At 41.8% G+C, this 21,702-nt stretch overlaps 1 protein-coding gene across 41 annotated transcripts in view; it reads left to right on the top strand.

Annotated features, from left to right (window-relative positions):
• CLASP1 (cytoplasmic linker associated protein 1) overlaps positions 1–21,702 on the top strand; it is a 290,372-nt gene that overhangs the window by 173,971 nt on the left and 94,699 nt on the right. For 24 of the 41 annotated variants that reach the window (XM_043504920.1, XM_038421081.2, XM_038421077.2 and 21 more), the window contains 3 exons: positions 10,012–10,119; positions 11,699–11,725; positions 17,817–17,984. In XM_043504920.1, coding sequence (XP_043360855.1) covers positions 10,012–10,119; positions 11,699–11,725; positions 17,817–17,984 — 303 coding nt within the window. The remainder of the gene's footprint in view (positions 1–10,011; positions 10,120–11,698; positions 11,726–17,816; positions 17,985–21,702) is intronic. The other 17 variants (XM_038421082.2, XM_038421083.2, XM_038421094.2 and 14 more) reach the window with 1 other exon arrangement.

The raw sequence follows: 21,702 nt of genomic DNA, 5'->3' as shown, positions 1-21,702 counted from the left end.
ACATATAACTATATGAATTTTGTCCACTGGAAAAGAAATAAAACCTGATTGTTTGATGTGTTTGTTAATCTCACAGATTCACACAGAGTGGTCAGGTGAGTGATAAATATTGTTTATTGAGCCTCAACAAAGCATTTGGAGAAGCACAAACTTACAAGAAGATGTCGTCCCTCCTCTGTCCTGCTATCCTTACTGTCACAGCACAGTAGTTTAGCCTGAGTAAGGGCTTTAAGATTTATCCCTAAATCTGAATGAATATTCTATCTGAAACAGAGATACTTAGGTGATGGATTTCTTTCCTATTTTGGTCTATAGGTAGGGTGACCAGATGTCCCATTTTTATAGGGACAGTCCTGGTTTTTTGGGACTTTTTCTTATATAGGCGCTGTAATAAATATAAAGGGAAGGGTAACCACTTTTCTGTATACGGTGCTATAAAATCCCTCCTGGCCAGAGGCAAAACCCTTTCACCTGTAAAGGGTTAAGAAGCTAAGGTAACCTCACTGGCACCTGACCCAGAATGACCAATGAGGGGACAAGATACTTTCAAATCTGGAGGGAGGTGGGGGAATAAAGGGTTTGGTCTGCCTGTGTAATGCTTTTGCTGGGAACTGATCAGAAATGCAGCCTTCCAACTCCTGTTAAGTTAGTAAGTAATCTAGCTAGAAATGCGTTAGATTTTCTTTTGTTTAATGGCTGGTAAAATAAGCTGTGCTGGAGGAAATGTATATTCCTGTTTTTGTGTCTTTTTGAAACTTAAGGTTTTGCCTAAAGGGATTCTCTATGTTTTGAATCTGATTACCCTGTAAGGTATTTACCTTCCTGATTTTACAGAGGTGATTCTTTTACCTTTTCTTTAATTAAAATTATTCTTTTAAGAACCTGATTGATTTTTCATTGTTCTTAAGATCCAAGGGTTTGGGTCTCTGTTCACCTGTACCAATTGGTGAGGATTTTTATCAAGCCTTCCCCAGGAAAGGGTGTGTGTAGGGCTTGGGGGGATATTATGGGGGAAGACGTCTCCAAGTGGTCTCTTTCCCTGTTCTTTGTTTAACACGCTTGGTTGTGGCAGCATACTGTTCAAGGACAAGGCAAAGTTTGTACCTTGGGGAAGTTTTTAACCTAAGCTGGTAAGAATAAGCTTAGGGGGTCTTTCGTGGAGGTCCCCACATCTGTACCCTAGAGTTCAGAGTGGGGAAGGAACCTTGACAGGCACCTATCTTCACCCCCTCCCCGTCCCATTTTTTCACAGTTGCTATCTGGTCACCCTATCTTTGGGGACAACCTATGTCACACTTTTGGGATGCTGTTTATTTGGTTTCCAGGAAAATGTACTTTATTTTACCTATTTATTTAAGCAAAGCAGCATTATAGCATTGTTGTGAGGTACTCTGGAGGTCCTACATTTTCAGCATAAAATCTGTTGATAACCTTGGATGAGTTGAGATTTGCTTGCATGGTAAGGCACTTCTTAGCATGAATAAAACTGGCAAAATCTGGTGGTCCTTATGTTTGTAAAATAGGACTTCTGCTAGATGTGACTGGAATCGGTATTGATGCTCATTGTAAACTCATTTATATGAATAACTATATAGGTGATAACCCTTAAGCTTTGTTTTACCGGTAGATGGGCACAGATGCCATCTAGTGGTGAATCAGTTGAATGATTCTCAGAACCTGCTACAGGATTTTTTTTATCTTTTTCATCACATGGAGGAGAACAGGCTCACTCACATAGATATGTGATCTCACACAGAGAGAATATCAGTTATCGTCTGTATTCGTATCAGTTACTAACATGTGATTGTGAGTATCTTTTTCCAAAAGCACTGAGTTGATTAAACTGTATTATGGATTTATATTTATTAATTTTCAGACAGTGCATTAAAAGAACTCTCCTTCACAGTAGAACATACAGGCTAGATCCTGCAAGGTACTATGCACTTCTACCTCCCTCTGCATCCAGTGGGAGTTGAAGGTGCTCATTATCTAACAAAAGGAGCCCAGAACTTTACATGATGGAGCCCTTGAGCATAAGAATTGTTCAGAACAAATCCTTTTGTTTATTTCAGTGTGTAAATACATGAAAATGACCAACGTAAGTGTTTTTAATATATCATATTTATATACATAAAAGAATAAAGTTACTTCCGGCTTGAGATGTTGGGCCAGATTCTGATCACAGATATGTCTTTGTAAATCTGATGCCACTCCATTGAAGTCAATGAAATTGTGGTGGATTATTTGGATAATATCTTAGAAATATATCTGCCTCATCTCATTATTCATACACTATTGGATAAATTTACCAAATTTCTGCATTTGTTACAAACCTGAACTTGGGCCTGGTTCATTGACTGTTTTAAAAATTACCAGGGCTTTTTAGTCTTTAAAACTACTTAACACAAAGCCCTTCAAAAAGCTTTCTGTACTGAGAGCAGAATATGGCCTGATAGGTCACGTTTCAACCAAGGGCAAATTTTTATGCCTGCATTTTATGATTCCTAGAAAATAGCCTGGGCATTTCCTTTATCTGTTCTCTACAGTAACATTGCCATTGAGCTACAGTAATTCTTTTGGAGAGGATCAGAAAAATTGGTGATTACAAATTATGACTCATTGCCTCAGCAGTTTGAATTGATATGAAAAGAAAGAGGGCTTCTTTTTGCCCTGCCTTTTGGGAAGTAGCTATTAATTGGTTGGATTTGATGCATTTTTCTAGTAAGTGATGCATGAAATTCATTATTCCAACTGGGATGTAATGACTCAATAGAGAAAGTGGCTTATAGTCAGAGGCAGCACAGTTGGACTATGTGCAAATGCAAATTCTAGGATACAGCATCTTGCTGGCAGGTTACTCAGAGACCGTAGAAAAATGCTTTCTGTTATTGTAATAGTGGAATCTGTTTTACAAGCTATCATATATACTTGAGATTTTCATAGCAATCCAAAGGATTTAGATCTATTTCCCATGATTTTTAATGGGAACATGTGTCTAAATCCTACAGACTAATTTAAAAATCGTGTGTGTGTGTGTGTATGTATATGTATATGTATATGTATATATATGTATGTATGTATGTATATATATATATATATATATATATATATATATATGTATATTGCTGTAACCATAAGGAAACAATAGTATCCCAGAGGTGAGTTAATAATGTATGAATTATCCCAGAATCCCTCTAGGTTATATTCCATCTCAGGCAGACCTGCCTGCAGGGATCTAATGAAATAATGATTTTGATTTCCATGTGATCATCTTTGTTTCTGATTTACATAAACCTTGTGTTTTGGGGTGCCGTGTTTGTGGCATCTATTGCACCAGGTTGGCAACACGTGCTTGGGCGAGAGAGTGGGAAAGGCTTCTGCACACATCTCTCTCATTTAAATCCATTCATAGTGCAGGTTGCTCAGCTAACTCATTATTCAGTGTTTGGGGGATGGGAAAGATTTTGAATCTTCAGCAGTCATTCACAGAGCAGGAGCTTGAAAGCATTTGGTATATGATCTGTAAGGTTAAATGCCCTGGTTAAGGATAAATAGATAGACTTTTAACTGGTAAAAGTCAGAGACCATAACCTTGGAAAGAAGATTCATGGTTAAGGTAAAGACCAGCTTTCTGTTTAAAGTTCAGCTGTTCAAAGTGCTTTAAAATCCAGACAGTTAATTGATTTGCTTTGAAATTTGGCGTTTATCATGGGGGCCCAAGGTATTGTCAAACTTGGGGCCATTTGGCCAAGGAGTTCCTGCAACACGTCTCCCTGAAAAAGCAGGTTTTCTTAAAGTTGCCACATTCTGTCAGTGTTTGTTTTTCCCCCTCACAGACAGAGATCAAACCAGAGCTCAGGTCATTGCACCAGGGTCTCGAATGCTCAAGGGACCCCCAACAGAGTGCGTCATCCACCAGTCCTGTGGGGGACTTCAGATTAAAATGTTGTTTGAAAAGCAGTTTGCTTCTCTAGGTAGGCATGCTAGAGCTTGCGTGCCTATTCACGTGTCTAATGGATTATACTGAGCGTGTGCAGAGAGGGTAACTATCTGGAAAACTACCTTTATATCACAACACTTGAGTGGCTCCAAGAGTATGTTATGGTTACTGAATCTGAGACCAGTCTGGGCAGTGAGAATTCCAGTCCAACCTAGTGCAGAAATGTGGAGTAAAAACAGCAGGTATATTGTGCTAGTATGCCTCTGTCAAAATTTTTATTTTGGGGAAATATAATCGCAGTATAGCACAATGTCCAGAAGGTGCTTGAAACCATTTTTTGAAAAGAAACTACAAGCAAATGCTCACTGGGAGGGGAGAGTGTTTAGGGGTGGAAAAGTAGTTGGGAAGGGGGGAGAGGGGTTGGGATCAGGTGAGGGGACTGGGGGACTACGAAGAGATGGGGGGACATTGAGAAGGGGGAGTGATGAGGGACTGGGGGAGAATAGGGGCAGATGTGCCTGTAAGTCCCACATTCCCTTCCTGTCTGTGTACCATGATCTGGTGGCCCACAGCCTGTCTTCAAGGGTGTGACCCCCCCCCTCCCCTTTCCTGCTCCTCATCATGTGAGCCAGGTTCTGGAGGGACCTTTCCTATCGGGGGATGACTGAACTCCTCACCCTCTGGGATCTGGGGGTCCCTGCCCCCCAGAGGAGTCTGAGCCCAGCTGCCTGCCCCCATGTTTGCAAACCAGGATCTAGGGGTCCCTGTGCATCTGTGGGGGTTTGACCCCTCCTTAACTGCCCCCACCTCCTGTGACCCAGATTATGAGGGTATCTAAGCCCCTCTCGCTATCCCCCCATATGAGCCAGGATCTGGGGAATCTTGCCCCTCTGGGTGGGGGAGGCATGCTCAGCATACCCCAAGAACACACTGCTGAGACTGGGCTGAGGAGGTGAGAACAGGTTATGCTTGACACTGGTCAGAAACTCTCCAGCACTGGGGAGAGAGGAAGGGAATGTTACACTCAGGGATGTTAATGGAGCAGTTCACACATCTCAAACTACATTCATCTCCATGAGGTATTCTCTTTCTGCTGATTTCAGAGTAGCAGCTGTGTTAGTCTGTAAGAAAAGGAGGACTTGTGGCACCTTAGAGACTAACGAATTTATTTGAGCATAAGCGTTCATGAGCTACAGCTCACTTCATTGGATGCAAATAAATTTGTTAGTCTCTAAGATGCCACAAGTACTCCTCTTCTTTCTGCTGAGAACATCTCATTGAGATGAAGGGCCACTTAACACCCCTCTGAGCCTGCTGTGGTTCTGATGGAGATGAGTGCCTGTCCCCTCCATTCTCCCTCTCATGTTATGCAGTATTATAATGGAGCCCCAGCTCTGTTCTAGCTAAGGATGGGAAGCCCCAAAGGAGGACTCCTTAGTGCACTGATGTCCATGTGCTTGTGTGGGTTCTTGAAATTTGCTATGCCTCATGGGAACGTAGTCTGGGGTTAGTGATTCAAATGTGAGGCCATCTGAGCAAGGACTTCCTGCGATACACCCCCAGGAAAAATCCTGCATCTTGTTAAATTCACAGATTCTAGCAAGTTTGAATTCTGAAATCTACCCTGGACAGAAATCTGAGAATGAACTGTAAACTTTAGGGGGAAATCTGCCTGTGTCAAGATGTTTGGGTTTGTTTTGTTAGTTAGTTTATTATTATATTTTATTTTTCAGAAATGTAATCTGAGTACAGCAAAATATTCAGAAGGTGCTGAAACTATTTTTTGAAAAGAAAATAAATTGCACACGTGAATGCTGACTGTGAGGGAAGGGGTGATTAGGGGTGCAAGGATAGGCAGTAGTAGAAGAAGATGGGTCTGGGTCTGCAGCAAAGGATGGAGGCATTGTGAGGGGGATAAATGGAAATGGGTGGAAGGGCAGGGAAGGGTTTGGAGGGCTTAGGTAAAGGGGAAGAGAGTAGGGGTTGGGGAGGAGAAGACACGAGGGGTTGGAGAATGTGAGGGATATCAGAGGAAGACGAGTTTAGGAATGGAGGGTTTTGCTAGCCCTGGATTCTCCCCTTCCATGTGTATGTTGGGATCTGGGGGAGCCCTACCCCTCTGCAGTGCTCTGAACCCTTGTCCCTGCCCACTGTGCTTTCTGGGATCTTGGGGACCCTGCTCCTCTTCAACTCACATTTCAGAAAACCAGGAAGTACAGAGTTAAGGGAAATGCCCCCAGAATCTTAACTCTGCTCTCTTTGGGTGGTGCCCCACTAACATGCGCACTCCCACTTGGTCTTCTCATTAATGGACAGGTACTACCTGCACTTGCCCTGTGTTCAAACACTCAGCCTGCTCCCCAGACAGAATACCACCCTTCTAAAATGTAACTACGGCTTTATACCCTTTCCCAACCCCTTCACACTAGCTCACAGGATAGCACCTAAACCTATACTTTCCCATACCCATCATTGAATCCACAGACTGCTCTCATATCCCACCTCACTACTGACAACACCCATGGCAAGAAGCCCCCAGGGCCCTGCTACTGACACCACCTACACAATTCTGTATTGAAATGATGCAGACTGGAACCACAAGGCACACTGGTACCTCTTTCTTTTGATAATCACCTGCGGGGGACTCAGAGCCAGATCGTCTCATGTCACAAGCACAGCTCTTCCAAGCTGCTCCAACTTCTTCCTCCACCATTGAATGCAGTGATACTTAACACAATGAATATACATAGAGTGCATGGAGGTAATTCCCAGGGCCACTGTCAGCTCCAGAGTTAAGGTTGCATGAGTCTTTCACTTCACTCTGTATTTCCCAGTTTTCAGATGTTTTAATTTTGCTGAACTCATTGTTCCAGAAGGGCACAAGCCATCTGGGCAACCTCTGTGTTAAGTTTTCTGCCATTTCATATGATTCAATAGAAATGGTCTAGGACAAAATAATCCCAGAGTGACTTGTTATCATAACATTATGATATATCCACCCTTATATCATCATTGTGTATCAGTGGGTGGTGAATTTTCAGTGCTTTCATATAATGGCACAGTATCATGGAAAAAAGATGGGATAGCATCGTGTTATGCTTGGAGTCACAACTCTGCAATGCTTGAAATTAATTTAGTTCTCGTCAGTTGCTGGTCTTGCACTGTGTCAGGCAAGCATATGGAAATGGGGAGAATGCCACACGTTTGTGGATTAGGTAACCCCAATCTCTCTTTCATGGTGGTGGGACATCTGCTTGTCTTTCAATTTCAGTTACATACTCAGTTAAAAATACAGTGCCTGTTTCAGAGGATGAGAAAATTTAAGTCCTATTACTAAAATAAGGATAAAACTCTGCTCTCAGATCAAGGTGGCCATTCTCAGTGTTGATATCTCTCCCCCAACATGTGAGAAACCCCCATTGAATTCAGCAAGAATTTTGTGCATGGTAGAAAGACCAGATATCAGTGTTGAGATCTGCCAAGCAAAACAGAAGGCAGACTTTTACTTAGAAGCCCTGATTCAAAGCCCAGGGAAGTCTTACCATTAACTTCAAAAGGCATTGGATTGGGCCTGAATGCTTTATTAGCATAACTGGAAATAAACATGCATTGGTTTATTTTGACATTTGTGTTCTGTTCCTCTAACTCTTTCCCTCCTACTTAATGGGGCTGGCATTTAAAAAGAAAAATGATGTCTTGGTTCTTCCGCAGGAACATCTTGATGTCTTGGAGTTTAGTCTTTTGTTTTATAAATGTAGAACAATTGTTTACTACAATTAGTTCTGATTTCCTTCTGCTGTTTAAGAAATCAATTCCTTACGTTGTCAGACACAGGAGGAACAGAAAAGTTCTGGGACCTTGAACTGAAAAAAGTGGGGGAGTGCATGCAAAAGGAAAATGTCAGACTCCTTCCATCTTATCCGTGCTGTCAGGGCAGGCTGACCTCTAGCACATACTGGTTACTGATGCTATTTCCCCTTGAAATCCGTTACAGTTTAGGCGTTGAATTTCAGCTTATCAGCACAGTTGCCATCCGGTACTTTGTACAGTTCTCAGTCCTTTCCATCAGTATCTCAAAAAGTTTAAAGGATAAGATAGAACAGATTAAACTCTTATATGGAGTTGCCACCTCCTAAGGTACGATATGGGCCTGTGTCACCCCCCCCTTTTTTTTCTTCACACACAGATCTGCTGCTGCCATTGAAGTCTAGAAATAGAGCACAGCCTGCGTGCCAAATTCTGCACAAATTGTGCAAACCCACCGAAATCAGTGGGATGTAAGTCAGCATAGAATTTACCAAATTGAGGCAGGGAACATATGGGGCTAGATATTCTCTTGTGCTGGAGCTCTTCTGGGTGCAGAGGAAGTGACAGGGAGCTGGGGCTAGTACCAGCCATGTGATGCTCTGAGCTGCTGCCAGTTCCACCACTGACGTTCGCTCTTTAATGGAACTTACACCAGGATAGGGATAGCACAGCAACATGTCTCCTACTCCCCGCTGACGCTCCCCATCTAGCACAGGAGTGGATGCAAGGCAGCAGATACAGACCCGGATCACCATATTTACACCCACCAGAGAATTCCCACCAAAAGGAACTCTCTTCTGGGCAGTGGTGATTGGATATTGGCCCCTTTTCCTGAGCAGTGCTTAAGGGCTGCAATGCTGTAGAGAATCTGGCCCAGCATTTCTACTGTGCCAAGGCTAGAAATATTTTTTCAATGGGAGAATCTCTATAAATTCTGAAGCCTACTTAGCTATTGTTTTAAAACAGGACACTGAAAATACATGTATTCTAAGTTCAGCTTCAACCCATGTTTCTCACTTCTCATCTCCAAATGAGAACCTGTTCTTATGTTTGTTTTTCCTCTGAAATTGAAGTTTCCTGTTAGAAATACTGTCTGGCAAGCTTATCAGAAGTGTTTTCCACCCACTTTACCTGTGTTCTGAGAGCTCTGACAGAAAAAACATAGCTGTCAGTCTGTTCAGTCAATCCCAAACTACCGACCTCTGTCTTGTCCTGTGTGCATTGGTCTTGTCTCATAGGAAGTGTGAGGTCTTCAGGGCAGGAAGTGTGCATCTATCTGTGTTTGTAATGCCCCAGTTACATTTATGGTACCGTGTAAATGTTCTATAACAACAACAGTGGAGACAAATTTACGTGATCAGTGGATGACATTGTCCAGAATGTGTAATCTTTTACATGCCTCTTTATTTCCTCTGATTATCATGCCTGAAACTTGAACTTGTTCTCTGAATGCAGTGTTGGTACTGGCATCAATCCCAGGACTGTTTCAAGTTTGGCTGAGAACTGAGGTGTTGAAAAGTACGGACAGAGGTTTTATTTTTGTTGGTCTTAATCATCATTCCTTTTCTAGCAACTAAAGACTCATAATTGTGTCCAAGTATTGGAAAGAACATACTGTCAGGAACAGCCTTGACCAAGCAGGGACATCTACTGAACAAGCTAATGGGTTTTTTCCAGCTAAAATTTCTGTGAGGGAGAAATAAAAAGGATTCCGAACAAGAAACTTTATACCAATTCTTTGCTTAAAAAAATAAAGGGCAGGTACAGGATTTCTTGCATAGCGTTGATTGCATTGCTTGGGACTCTTCATTACAATTAAAGCTGCACTAACTTGGGGGGTAAATATGCTGAATTTATATACACTAGGGGTAACCCTTAGAGATGACTTTTCCAACATGAGCATAATGGGCACACCTAAGACAAATACATATGGCCAGGTGGTGTTATCAAAATCTGTCACTGATGCATGCCAGTTTGCAATGCAATGCCAGTTTGTAGATAGGGGTACGAAAGCATCGATGCCCAAATGTGAGATTTTCTGGGTGCACCTGTTATGCCCATATTAGCAACTTTGTTCCTTCTTGTCAAAAACAATTTTAATTGCGTTTTAAACTGCAAGTGCTATTCCAGGGAATTCACTTCTTATCGTTGTTACTTTTGCAAAAAAAAAAATTCAATATAGAACAGACAGCAAGTTAGAAGCCACAGCAAAGTTTCCCCTTGGGCCAAGCTGTTAACATTCCACTTTTCTTTGCATTCCCCAGGTCGGATCCGTACAAGGAGGCAAAGCTCCGGAAGTGCCACAAGTGTTACCTCAACACCTGCCGATACCCGAGGCCGCAGCCGTGCTAAAGTAGTTTCACAGTCCCAGCGTAAGAAGCCTTTCTTTTAAGGGAGGGGAAGGGTCTATATTTATTAATATTATCTCTTATTTGTATTGTGGCAGTGCCTGAGGGCTCCAGCCAAGAATGAGTCCCCATTGTGCTAGGCACTGCATGCACATATCACAGAAAGACAGTCAGCCCCAAAGAGCTCACAGTCCAAGTCGTTGTTAAATAATAGGGCCTGAGATTTAAATACTTAAGCATAGAAATTACTGTTTTTCTGTTCATTGCACAGCACAACTGAAAAATTCCAGTCATGTAAAGTTTGTTACTATATATCAGACTAGATAATATATGTTGGACTTCAGTAAAGTACAACTTAGTGAGACACCTTCCTTGTATCTCCAGCCTGCTACTGTCTATTGGGTTCCTGTTCTCCCAAGCTTCTCTTGCTTATATTATCTCATTTCCATCTAAGTTAATGTGTAAAATCCTGCATAGATTTAAGAGGAAAAGATGTGCTTTCTGATCCACATGGCATATCCTGGCTCTGAAGTTCCGGTTTCCTTGCATGGCATGATTCCCCCATTAAGGGAGAGCAGAATATCTGCCATACTGATCTGAGAGGAGAATTTTGACCTAGGACTCAGAAGGTTTGCATATGGGGAGCATGTTCCCAAGGAGAGGAAGTGCCTCTTCATAGACTGAGGAATCTTAAGTTTGTGTGGGAAGGTGGGAAGAGGACTCTTAGTTATGAGGACTTGTCTTGTTTTGCAGCCTCACTGAAAAATGTCTGCTCTGTTCATGGCGTCACTTCTTCACTGAATGTCAGGCTAGAGGGAGGAGGGAACAGTTTTAAAGTCATTATATTGGAAATGGTTTCAAACAGAAAACCTCAGGTCTTCATACTGTGGTGGTGATAGGCTGGGATTTGGATGCAGAGATCCAAACCCACCTCAGTGGCTTTGGATCCATATCCAATCCAAGCAGGAAATGGCCTTTTTCCTGATTCCAGTTCAGATGAAGCTGAAATATCTCAAGAAGGATTTCAGTTCATCATGGTGGAAATCTTATTAGATCAGCTGCTCTCTCAAGGTTTCTCCCATTTGGTGCTGAAATCTCTCAGGACTGGCTTGTGCAGCTTCAAGGCAGTCAAATCTAAACCCGATCCCTAACCCTAGTTTGGCATCAAATCCCAACGCCAGCCAAACCCGGATCTGAACACCGTCTCTTAGGCCAACCTCTGCATGAAATAAACCACTCTAGAGTGCAAACGTAATATAGATATAGGGCCAAATTCTCCTCTGACTCGCGTGCTGGGCAACCCTGTTGCCTTTTTCAGAATAGCCCAGCTGTAAGTCAGGGAGAATTTGGCCTACCATAGATTCACTCAAAGAAATTTATGAACCTAGAGAAATTAAGTGGCAGTGGAAAAATGTATGCAAGTTGGGCCCAGCTACTTATCAGCACATTAACTCACTGTGTTTTGCAGAGGCTTAGGAGCAGTGTATGTTTGTAAATAAATCCGTTCACATTATGTATAACATAATGCATGCTGAACTCTGTATTGTCTTACTGTCTTTTAATCCACTTTTTGCCTGTCCTTTGGTCTGCTCTCATAAACAAGGATCCAGATCAGCTAATCCTGCTGGTGGTAAGAAACATTTTCCGTTTCTCACAGTCTCTTTCTCATGTGCTCTCTTGTTAAATATTTCAACATCTCGGGTCCCCCACCCCCTTATTCACTGTAGGAGGTTGAAAAGGCATGTCCCTAAAATAAAATCAAAATGTCAGATTTGTATTGTGATCACCTCAGCTTTTCCATGATAATTAATGTGATAAACATATGTTCTGTGTAATGAGGGCACCCCTTTGTGAAGTTACTGTAGGAATTGCGAAGAAGATTCTGCGATTTAAACCCTAGATGCCAAATTGTTCTATATCAGTTCAACCCCTTTGAAGTGGAATCACACCAGTGTAACTAGGAGGAGTATTTGGCCTTCAGAGTGCTGCATTAGTGTAAAAGAGGAGGTACAGGTGATTAAAATCAGTCACAAATGTTCAGAGCTTTGGCGCACTCCCAGTGCCATATGTTGTGGTGGTGGTTGTGGGGGGCAATACATGACTTCAGAGCTTCAATCTTTGCAAAATATCACCCTGCAGAGAATAGGAAAGGGCAGGTAAGTTTATAATGTAACTCTGATGTTTAAAGTATTTTTCTATCAACTAATAAAGTTGTGTACACTTTTAGACTAGAAACGCCAGATCAATTTCTGTCTCATCTATTATTAGTTGTGTGAATTAATCTTCTGATGGAAATTATTAGAGCTGGATGAATATTTAAAAAAACAGTAACCCATGAATATTGTTCAAAATGTTAGACTTTTTTGATTCTTTGCATGCCTTTCAGAAGTACTTTCCCTGGATATTCTAGCAAACAAGTTTATTGACAGTAGAGCTTACAGCAACAGCATATTTTCAAGGTCGTCTTTATACAGCTAATCACAGGTTTCAGAGTAGCAGCCGTGTTAGTCTGTATTCGCAAAAAGAAAAGGAGTACTTGTGGCACCTTAGAGACTAACAAATTTATTAGAGCATAAGCTTTCGTGAGCTACAGCTCACTTCATCGGATGCATTTGGTGGAAAAAACAGAGGAGAGATTTATATACACACACACACAGAGAACATGAAACAATGGGTTTATCATACACACTGTAAGGAGAGTGATCACTTAAGATAAGCCATCACCAACAGCAGGGGGGGGAAGGAGGAAAACCTTTCATGGTGACAAGCAGGTAGGCTAATTCCAGCAGTTAACAAGAATATCAGATTTCAGAGTAGCAGCCGTGTTAGTCTGTATTCGCAAAAAGAAAAGGAGTACTTGTGGCACCTTAGAGACTAACAAATTTATTAGAGCATAAGCTTTCGTGAGCTACAGCTCACTTCATCGGATGCATTTGGTGGAAAAAACAGAGGAGAGATTTATATACACACACACAGAGAACATGAAACAATGGGTTTATCATACACACTGTAAGGAGAGTGATCACTTAAGATAAGCCATCACCCACAGCAGGGGGGGGAAAGGAGGAAAACCTTCCATGGTGACAAGCAGGTAGGCTAATTCCAGCAGTTAACAAGAATATCAGAGGAACAGTGGGGGGTGGGGTGGGGGGGAGAAATACCATGGGGAAATAGTTTTACTTTGTGTAATGACTCATCCATTCCCAGTCTCTATTCAAGCCTAAGTTAATTGTATCCAGTTTGCAAATTAATTCCAATTCAGCAGTCTCTCGTTGGAGTCTGTTTTTGAAGCTTTTTTGTTGAAGTATAGCCACTCTTAGGTCTGTGATCGAGTGACCAGAGAGATTGAAGTGTTCTCCAACTGGTTTTTGAATGTTATAATTCTTGACGTCTGATTTGTGTCCATTCATTCTTTTACGTAGAGACTGTCCAGTTTGGCCAATGTACATGGCAGAGGGGCATTGCTGGCACATGATGGCATATATCACATTGGTAGATGCGCAGGTGAACGAGCCTCTGATAGTGTGGCTGATGTGATTAGGTCCTATGATGGTATCCCCTGAATAGATATGTGGACAGAGTTGGCAACGGGCTTTGTTGCAAGGATAGGTTCCTGGGTTAGTGGTTCTGTTGTGTGGTGTGTGGTTGCTGGTGAGTATTTGCTTCAGATTGGGGGGCTGTCTGTAAGCAAGGACTGGTCTATCTCCCAAGATCTGAGAGAGTGATGGCTCGTCCTTCAGGATAGGTTGTAGATCCTTGATGATGCGTTGGAGAGGTTTTAGTTGGGGGCTGAAGGTGATGGCTAGTGGCGTTCTGTTGTTTTCTTTGTTGGGCCTGTCCTGTAGTAGGTGACTTCTGGGTACTCTTCTGGCTCTGTCAATCTGTTTCTTCACTTCAGCAGGTGGGTATTGTAGTTGTAGGAATGCATGATAGAGATCTTGTAGGTGTTTGTCTCTGTCTGAGGGGTTGGAGCAAATGCGGTTATATCGTAGCGCTTGGCTGTAGACAATGGATCGAGTGGTATGATCTGGATGAAAGCTAGAGGCATGTAGGTAGGAATAGCGGTCAGTAGGTTTCCGATATAGGGTGGTGTTTATGTGACCATCGCTTATTAGCACCGTAGTGTCCAGGAAGTGGATCTCTTGTGTGGACTGGTCCAGGCTGAGGTTGATGGTGGGATGGAAATTGTTGAAATCATGGTGGAATTCCTCAAGAGCTTCTTTTCCATGGGTCCAGATGATGAAGATGTCATCAATGTAGCGCAAGTAGAGTACAACACAACACACAACAGAACCACTAACCCAGGAACCTATCCTTGCAACAAAGCCCGTTGCCAACTCTGTCCACATATCTATTCAGGGGATACCATCATAGGGCCTAATCACATCAGCCACACTATCAGAGGCTTGTTCACCTGCGCATCTACCAATGTGATATATGCCATCATGTGCCAGCAATGCCCCTCTGCCATGTACATTGGCCAAACTGGACAGTCTCTACGCAAAAGAATGAATGGACACAAATCAGACGTCAAGAATTATAACATTCAAAAACCAGTTGGAGAACACTTCAATCTCTCTGGTCACTCGATCACAGACCTAAGAGTGGCTATACTTCAACAAAAAAGCTTCAAAAACAGACTCCAACGAGAGACTGCTGAATTGGAATTAATTTGCAAACTGGATACAATTAACTTAGGCTTGAATAGAGACTGGGAATGGATGAGTCATTACACAAAGTAAAACTATTTCCCCATGGTATTTCTCCCCCCCACCCCACCCCCCACTGTTCCTCTGATATTCTTGTTAACTGCTGGAATTAGCCTACCTGCTTGTCACCATGGAAGGTTTTCCTCCTTTCCCCCCCTGCTGTGGGTGATGGCTTATCTTAAGTGATCACTCTCCTTACAGTGTGTATGATAAACCCATTGTTTCATGTTCTCTGTGTGTGTGTATATAAATCTCTCCTCTGTTTTTTCCACCAAATGCATCCGATGAAGTGAGCTGTAGCTCGCGAAAGCTTATGCTCTAATAAATTTGTTAGTCTCTAAGGTGCCACAAGTACTCCTTTTCTTTTTAAGAATATCAGAGGAACAGTGGGGGGTGGGGTGGGGTGGGGTGGGGTGAGGGGGAGAAATACCATGGGGAAATAGTTTTACTTTGTGTAATGACTCATCCATTCCCACTATGGATGTAGAAGCCCTCTACACCAACATTCCACACAAAGATGGACTACAAGCCGTCAGGAACAGTATCCCCGATACTGTCACGGCTAACCTGGTGGCAGAACTTTGTGACTTTGTCCTGACCCATAACTATTTCACATTTGGTGACAATGTATACCTTCAAATCAGCGGCACTGCGATGGGTACCCGCATGGCCCCACAGTATGCCAACATTTTTATGGCTGACTTAGAACAACGCTTCCTCAGCTCTCGTCCCCTAATGCCCCTACTCTACTTGCGCTACATTGATGACATCTTCATCATCTGGACCCATGGAAAAGAAGCTCTTGAGGAATTCCACCATGATTTCAACAATTTCCATCCCACCATCAACCTCAGCCTGGACCAGTCCACACAAGAGATCCACTTCCTGGACACTACGGTGCTAATAAGCGATGGTCACATAAACACCACCCTATATCGGAAACCTACTGACTGCTATTCCTACCTACATGCCTCTAGCTTTCATCCAGATCATACCACTCGATCCATTGTCTACAGCCAAGCGCTACGATATAACCGCATTTGCTCCAACCCCTCAGACAGAGACAAACACCTACAAGATCTCTATCATGCATTCCTACAACTACAATACCCACCTGCTGAAGTGAAGAAACAGATTGACACAGCCAGAAGAGTACCCAGAAGTCACCTACTACAGGACAGGCCCAACAAAGAAAACAACAGAACGCCACTAGCCATCACCTTCAGCCCCCAACTAAAACCTCTCCAACGCATCATCAAGGATCTACAACCTATCCTGAAGGACGAGCCATCGCTCTCTCAGATCTTGGGAGACAGACCAGTCCTTGCTTACAGACAGCCCCCCAATCTGAAGCAAATACTCACCAGCAACCACACACCACACAACAGAACCACTAACCCAGGAACCTATCCTTGCAACAAAGCCCGTTGCCAACTCTGTCCACATATCTATTCAGGGGATACCATCATAGGACCTAATCACATCAGCCACACTATCAGAGGCTCGTTCACCTGCGCATCTACCAATGTGATATATGCCATCATGTGCCAGCAATGCCCCTCTGCCATGTACATTGGCCAAACTGGACAGTCTCTACGTAAAAGAATGAATGGACACAAATCAGACGTCAAGAATTATAACATTCAAAAACCAGTTGGAGAACACTTCAATCTCTCTGGTCACTCGATCACAGACCTAAGAGTGGCTATACTTCAACAAAAAAGCTTCAAAAACAGACTCCAACGAGAGACTGCTGAATTGGAATTAATTTGCAAACTGGATACAATTAACTTAGGCTTGAATAGAGACTGGGAATGGATGAGTCATTACACAAAGTAAAACTATTTCCCCATGGTATTTCTCCCCCTCACCCCACCCCACCCCACCCCCCACTGTTCCTCTGATATTCTTGTTAACTGCTGGAATTAGCCTACCTGCTTGTCACCATGAAAGGTTTTCCTCCTTCCCCCCCCTGCTGTTGGTGATGGCTTATCTTAAGTGATCACTCTCCTTACAGTGTGTATGATAAACCCATTGTTTCATGTTCTCTGTGTGTGTGTGTATATAAATCTCTCCTGTGTTTTTTCCACCAAATGCATCCGATGAAGTGAGCTGTAGCTCACGAAAGCTTATGCTCTAATAAATTTGTTAGTCTCTAAGGTGCCACAAGTACTCCTTTTCTTTTTATACAGCTAAGGAAGCAAAAAGGGTCCCAAGTCCAGTTCTTTTAAAATCCTTTGTGCTTAGCTTTAAGCAAACATCAGGGAGAATAAACTTTGAGTTTGAAAACATGAGCATTCCCACCCAAAACTTGATTCTATGAGTTTCTTAGATCCAACCAGGCAACAGAAACATACCATGGAAACCATTTGTCCAGTCAGAAATGCCAAATGCAGCTCAGATTTCAAATGTTAACTAATGAACAACTTGAATACTCTGTGTGAATAAATCTTGGTCAGTAGGCTGTTTGCATAGATCAGAGTCTAGAAAAATGTGATCTGTTCATGGACAATTCAAACAGACAAGAACAGGCAAAATTGGCCAAATATTGCTATATGTTACAAATAGTTCACCCAGCTGCAAACTTACAGCAAAGCAATTTAATTTTAACCAGTCAAACACATATACAAAGTAAATGTTTGTGATGGCCAGCTGAGGTGATGTATCCACAGGCTATATACGATTGGGTCATTTATCATCTTAATCTACTAGAATTCTGTTGTTGAGATGGGGTTCTTAATTTTCCCCCACTGGATTATTTTATCTAAAAATTTGTTCTTTAGATGCACTGGTCAGGCAGGCTGAATAATACAAGCCCAATTGTTGAGTTATGTATTGTGTAGGGCCTGAGCCAAAGCCCATGGAAAGACTTACATTAACTTCAGCAGGCTTTGGATCATTCTCTTAGATGGAGCCCTCTTTATTTCAGGCCCTGTTTAAAAATGATTAAAATCCCTATTTTGAATTGTCCAGAAGATTTATCATGCTTCCTTACTTCTGGTTCCTTTGTAGCTGGCAGCCGGTCTAGTTCCCCTGGCAAGCTGTTGGGAAGTGCATACGGTGGACTGACCAGTGGAACAGCCAGAGTCCCACCAGTGCCATCATCCTCAGAGAAACGCAGCAAGATCCCTCGAAGTCAGGGATGCAGCCGAGAGACAAGCCCCAACAGAATAGGACTAGGTAAGAATTCTCACCGACATGACATCTCGACCAGCTTGCCCAAGGGAAGGTAATTCATGCTAACAAGAAAACTATATGACTGCATTTTACCATCATGTGCTTTTGAATCCTTAAATTATTAAATTAATTTCAATGTGAGGAAACATTATTAGTGATTCAGTTTTTAAAACGTCATTTTAATTTTCCATGTTGATATCTGTTTTCAGAGTGAGTCAAAAGAGTGTATGGTGCCTTCTGTTCGAAATTGTGGCATCATCTTTGTTATTTCTGAATCAGGATGAAGAAAGAATTAAGTGAAGGGGAAAGCCCACTATTGCAAAAATCTCACACTTAAATAAAACTGTATGGCCCAATCCTGCAAGGAGCTGAGCAACTCCTGTGAAATGCTGAAATCCCTGGGAATTGATTGAAGTCAGAGGGCACTCAGCACCTTGCAGGATTGGGACCTGTTTTGGGAAATACAGCACGCTGAACGGTTTATGTGCATCACCTCATACATCCTGGAGTCTTTTATTAGATTGCATTTTAGATTCACATGCTAAGTATTTTGCTAACAAATATTTTTGTCTATGTGGAGATACATTGGCTGTTGTATAAATATTCTGTATGCACTTTTATTTTCAAATTTACCAGTGATCTCTCTAATTTGGTTTAAATCAATTGAACAAACATTATTCCAGAGTTGTTCACAAACACAGCTGTCCTTTTGAATGAAAGCAAAAATGATTCTCTGTATATGTTCTGTGGACAAGCCAAAGCTATACTTATTGCTGCTAATGACTTTGATATAAAATGTGAGTATTTGCAGAAATTAACCAAAGTGTATAGGGGAAAAGAAATTCTTAGAAATGATTTTTTCATAAAAAAAGGATAATATAGTTTTACAGAACTTATAAGAAGTTGCAACTAAACTCATTGTGTGAAATTGTAGCCTCGTTGAAGTAAATGAGTTTTTGCCATTGGCTTCAATAGGGCTAGGATTTTAGCCATTATCTTTTAAATTTAAGCCCAGTGCTCAGTTTATAGCATATTAGATGTCAACATAGAAGTACTCCTTATTTATTTATATTTCAGATTTATTGAAATGATCTTAGGAGGTCTCTCTAAGAGTATATCCTGAATTATGATCCATTAAATTTTACATTATTTATGGTGAACATTTTTCAAAATTCATATTTCTTCTCCTCTGATGTTATCTATTTTTATTATGTCTGTATAAATATATTGTGCTTTTTCGTTTAGTGTTTTTAAAATCCAAGCTGCCCCCTTACTTACTGAAGTTAACTATTCTACTGTCATTCTGCAAACTAATATTGTCCGTTAAAATGAAACAGACTCTGATATTACCATGTTTATGCTGATAATCATGTTACATGGACTATTTTGAAACAGTTCTTATTATCTGAAGGGAATTTATTTTGCATAAATCACTCTTGGGTTGTGTGCATTCAACTAAATTATGGGAGCCTTGGAGAATTTCCTATAAAAGTGTAACTTATATCCCATCGCTTTTATATGCCTCCCCTGCAAAAATCATCAGTTCTTGTTCTTGGGAGTGTGAGGACTCTATCAAATCTGTCAGTCTTTTCTTTCCTTCCGAGTTGATGGTTGAAGCTATTCTTTTGGGCTGTCATTGGAATCAGGGTGTTTTTTGAGTTTTGTATTGGTTTAATATTCAAATGTAGAAACTCTGCAGTTTTATTGGACCTTTAAAAAAACTAGACACTAGACAAAGCAATAACATTTGTTTGGATTGAGTTATATTTTGAAACTTAAACTTTAAGATATCACAGTCCTCTTTGCAACCTCTTCCCCAGGTATTAATTACCCTGTATTTTGGTTGTTAAATTATTTTATATTTTACTTTCTTAAGAGTCTCAGATCCTTTTTACCCTCACCAGTCATAGAGCTGCCCATTTAATCAACTAGCACCGCCTATCCAGTACATCCTACGCTTATTGATAGGCTCTCTCAGGCTCTGATTCAGGAAGGTTCTTAAGTATGCTAAGCAAGTGAGTAGTTACAGTGGGACTTACTCATAGGCTTAACATTATTCACATGCTTATCTGCTGTGCTGAATCGGAGCTTTACCTTTGAGGGGAGTGTTTAGTAGTAAATGACTTGATTTTTCAAATGTGCCCAACTCTTGCAGCTGTCTTGGGTGTTCATTAGTGTTGAAAAATCAGACCATTAGAGCACTGGAAGTTAGGACTTCTTGGTCCTATTCTTGGCTCAGCCACTGACTTGTGTGGTTTCTGAGTAAGTAATTTAGGGCCAGATTGTGACTGGTCTGTGTTGTGTATGCAAGAGAGGGAAGATGCTAGGAGCTCATCTCCTCTTGCGCCACCACCAGGATACTCCATGCAGAGGCCACCCACGAGGGTAGGTTTTATGCTGCTCTGAGGGCAAACACTTTGTGAGGCTAGTAGTGGTAGTGGCGCTAGCCCACCAAAGGAGCACAGAACTAGGGCCATAGTCCTTTCCTGGACTCTTTCCCCTTCCCTGTTGGCCAGGGGTGTAGCAGTGGATGCCTTCCTTTCTTTGATGGACACCCATGGTATGTACTGTGCCTTTGTGAGTTATCTCTTGGAGATTCTACTGGGCTGGTTAGGCTCCATGCCACCCCCAGCATGGGGGCCTGCCTATAAGATGTAGTGGTGCCCAAAGTGATATTTTTTTAGAGGGCCCCACTTCCCCTGAGTCGAAATAGCAGATTCCGCTTTCTTTATCTTCATCCATCCACCCGTATCATTTTGTCTCCCCCGGCTCTTTAGTTTTCCCTCATTTTGGAACTTGTCTTCTGTCCAACTGGCCGCCTGCCTTGTGATCCATATTTTTTTGGAATGGGATCCTGAAGTCAAGCCTTCCAGCTGCCTGACCTTTCTGTCTGGATGACTTCTTCTTGCAGACAGACACCCATCTGGATCATGACAACCCCTGAAATGTGGCATCTTGTACAGCTACTATTTGTCTTATACCTAAAATGATCCCTGTTCAAGGCAATGGAGAACTGCAGGGCAAATTCCTTTGAGTTAATGTCATTTTTCTTTTCTGTGGTCCTTCTATTTCTGTCGCTCATTCTCTTTCCCTTGTGTATATCTCTCTCCACCAACATACATGTCTCTTATTTAAATATCACTCATTACATTAGGAAATCAGAATATAAGTTGTTTTTTTTTCTGGTTGCTTGGATATTGTGTCTAGTGGGTGGCCTCACATCCCAGTATTCTCTTTTGATTTGTAATATCCAAGAGTACAAATGCCTCATACTTCATGCAGGCTTTTTAATCCGTTAATAAAGAAAAACGTGTTGCCTGTATCATTCATTCTATAATGATCACATCTATCACACTGAGAATATGTGCTAGACCTAGGGTGCTTAAAACAGGAAGAAGACTGACAGATGAAAGATACATTTCATGAAAGTGTTTGTGATAAATGAATGCCTGTGCCTACCTCCATGTGAAGGCTGCCAAGATTTACATGTAAGCATGTAACCCAAGAGTGAACAATCCTACTTTTAGAGAACCCCATAGTTCCAAGTAAGTATATTTCTCACGTACATTACGTTTGGGAGTTTTCCTTTTCACCCATAGTTCACTCTTAAGCTTCCAGTTCCTGCCCTATATATTTTTTTATCTGAGGCGCCTGTATTTTTGGGTCCTAATTTCATTTACTCCATGATAATCCTACTTATTATAACACCACCTCTCTATCT

This window comes from Dermochelys coriacea, chromosome 11, assembly GCF_009764565.3.
Source record: "Dermochelys coriacea isolate rDerCor1 chromosome 11, rDerCor1.pri.v4, whole genome shotgun sequence".
Taxonomy (NCBI): domain Eukaryota; kingdom Metazoa; phylum Chordata; order Testudines; family Dermochelyidae; genus Dermochelys; species Dermochelys coriacea.
Note: the sequence above shows the minus strand (reverse complement) of the source record. Positions and strands in the feature narration are given on the sequence as shown.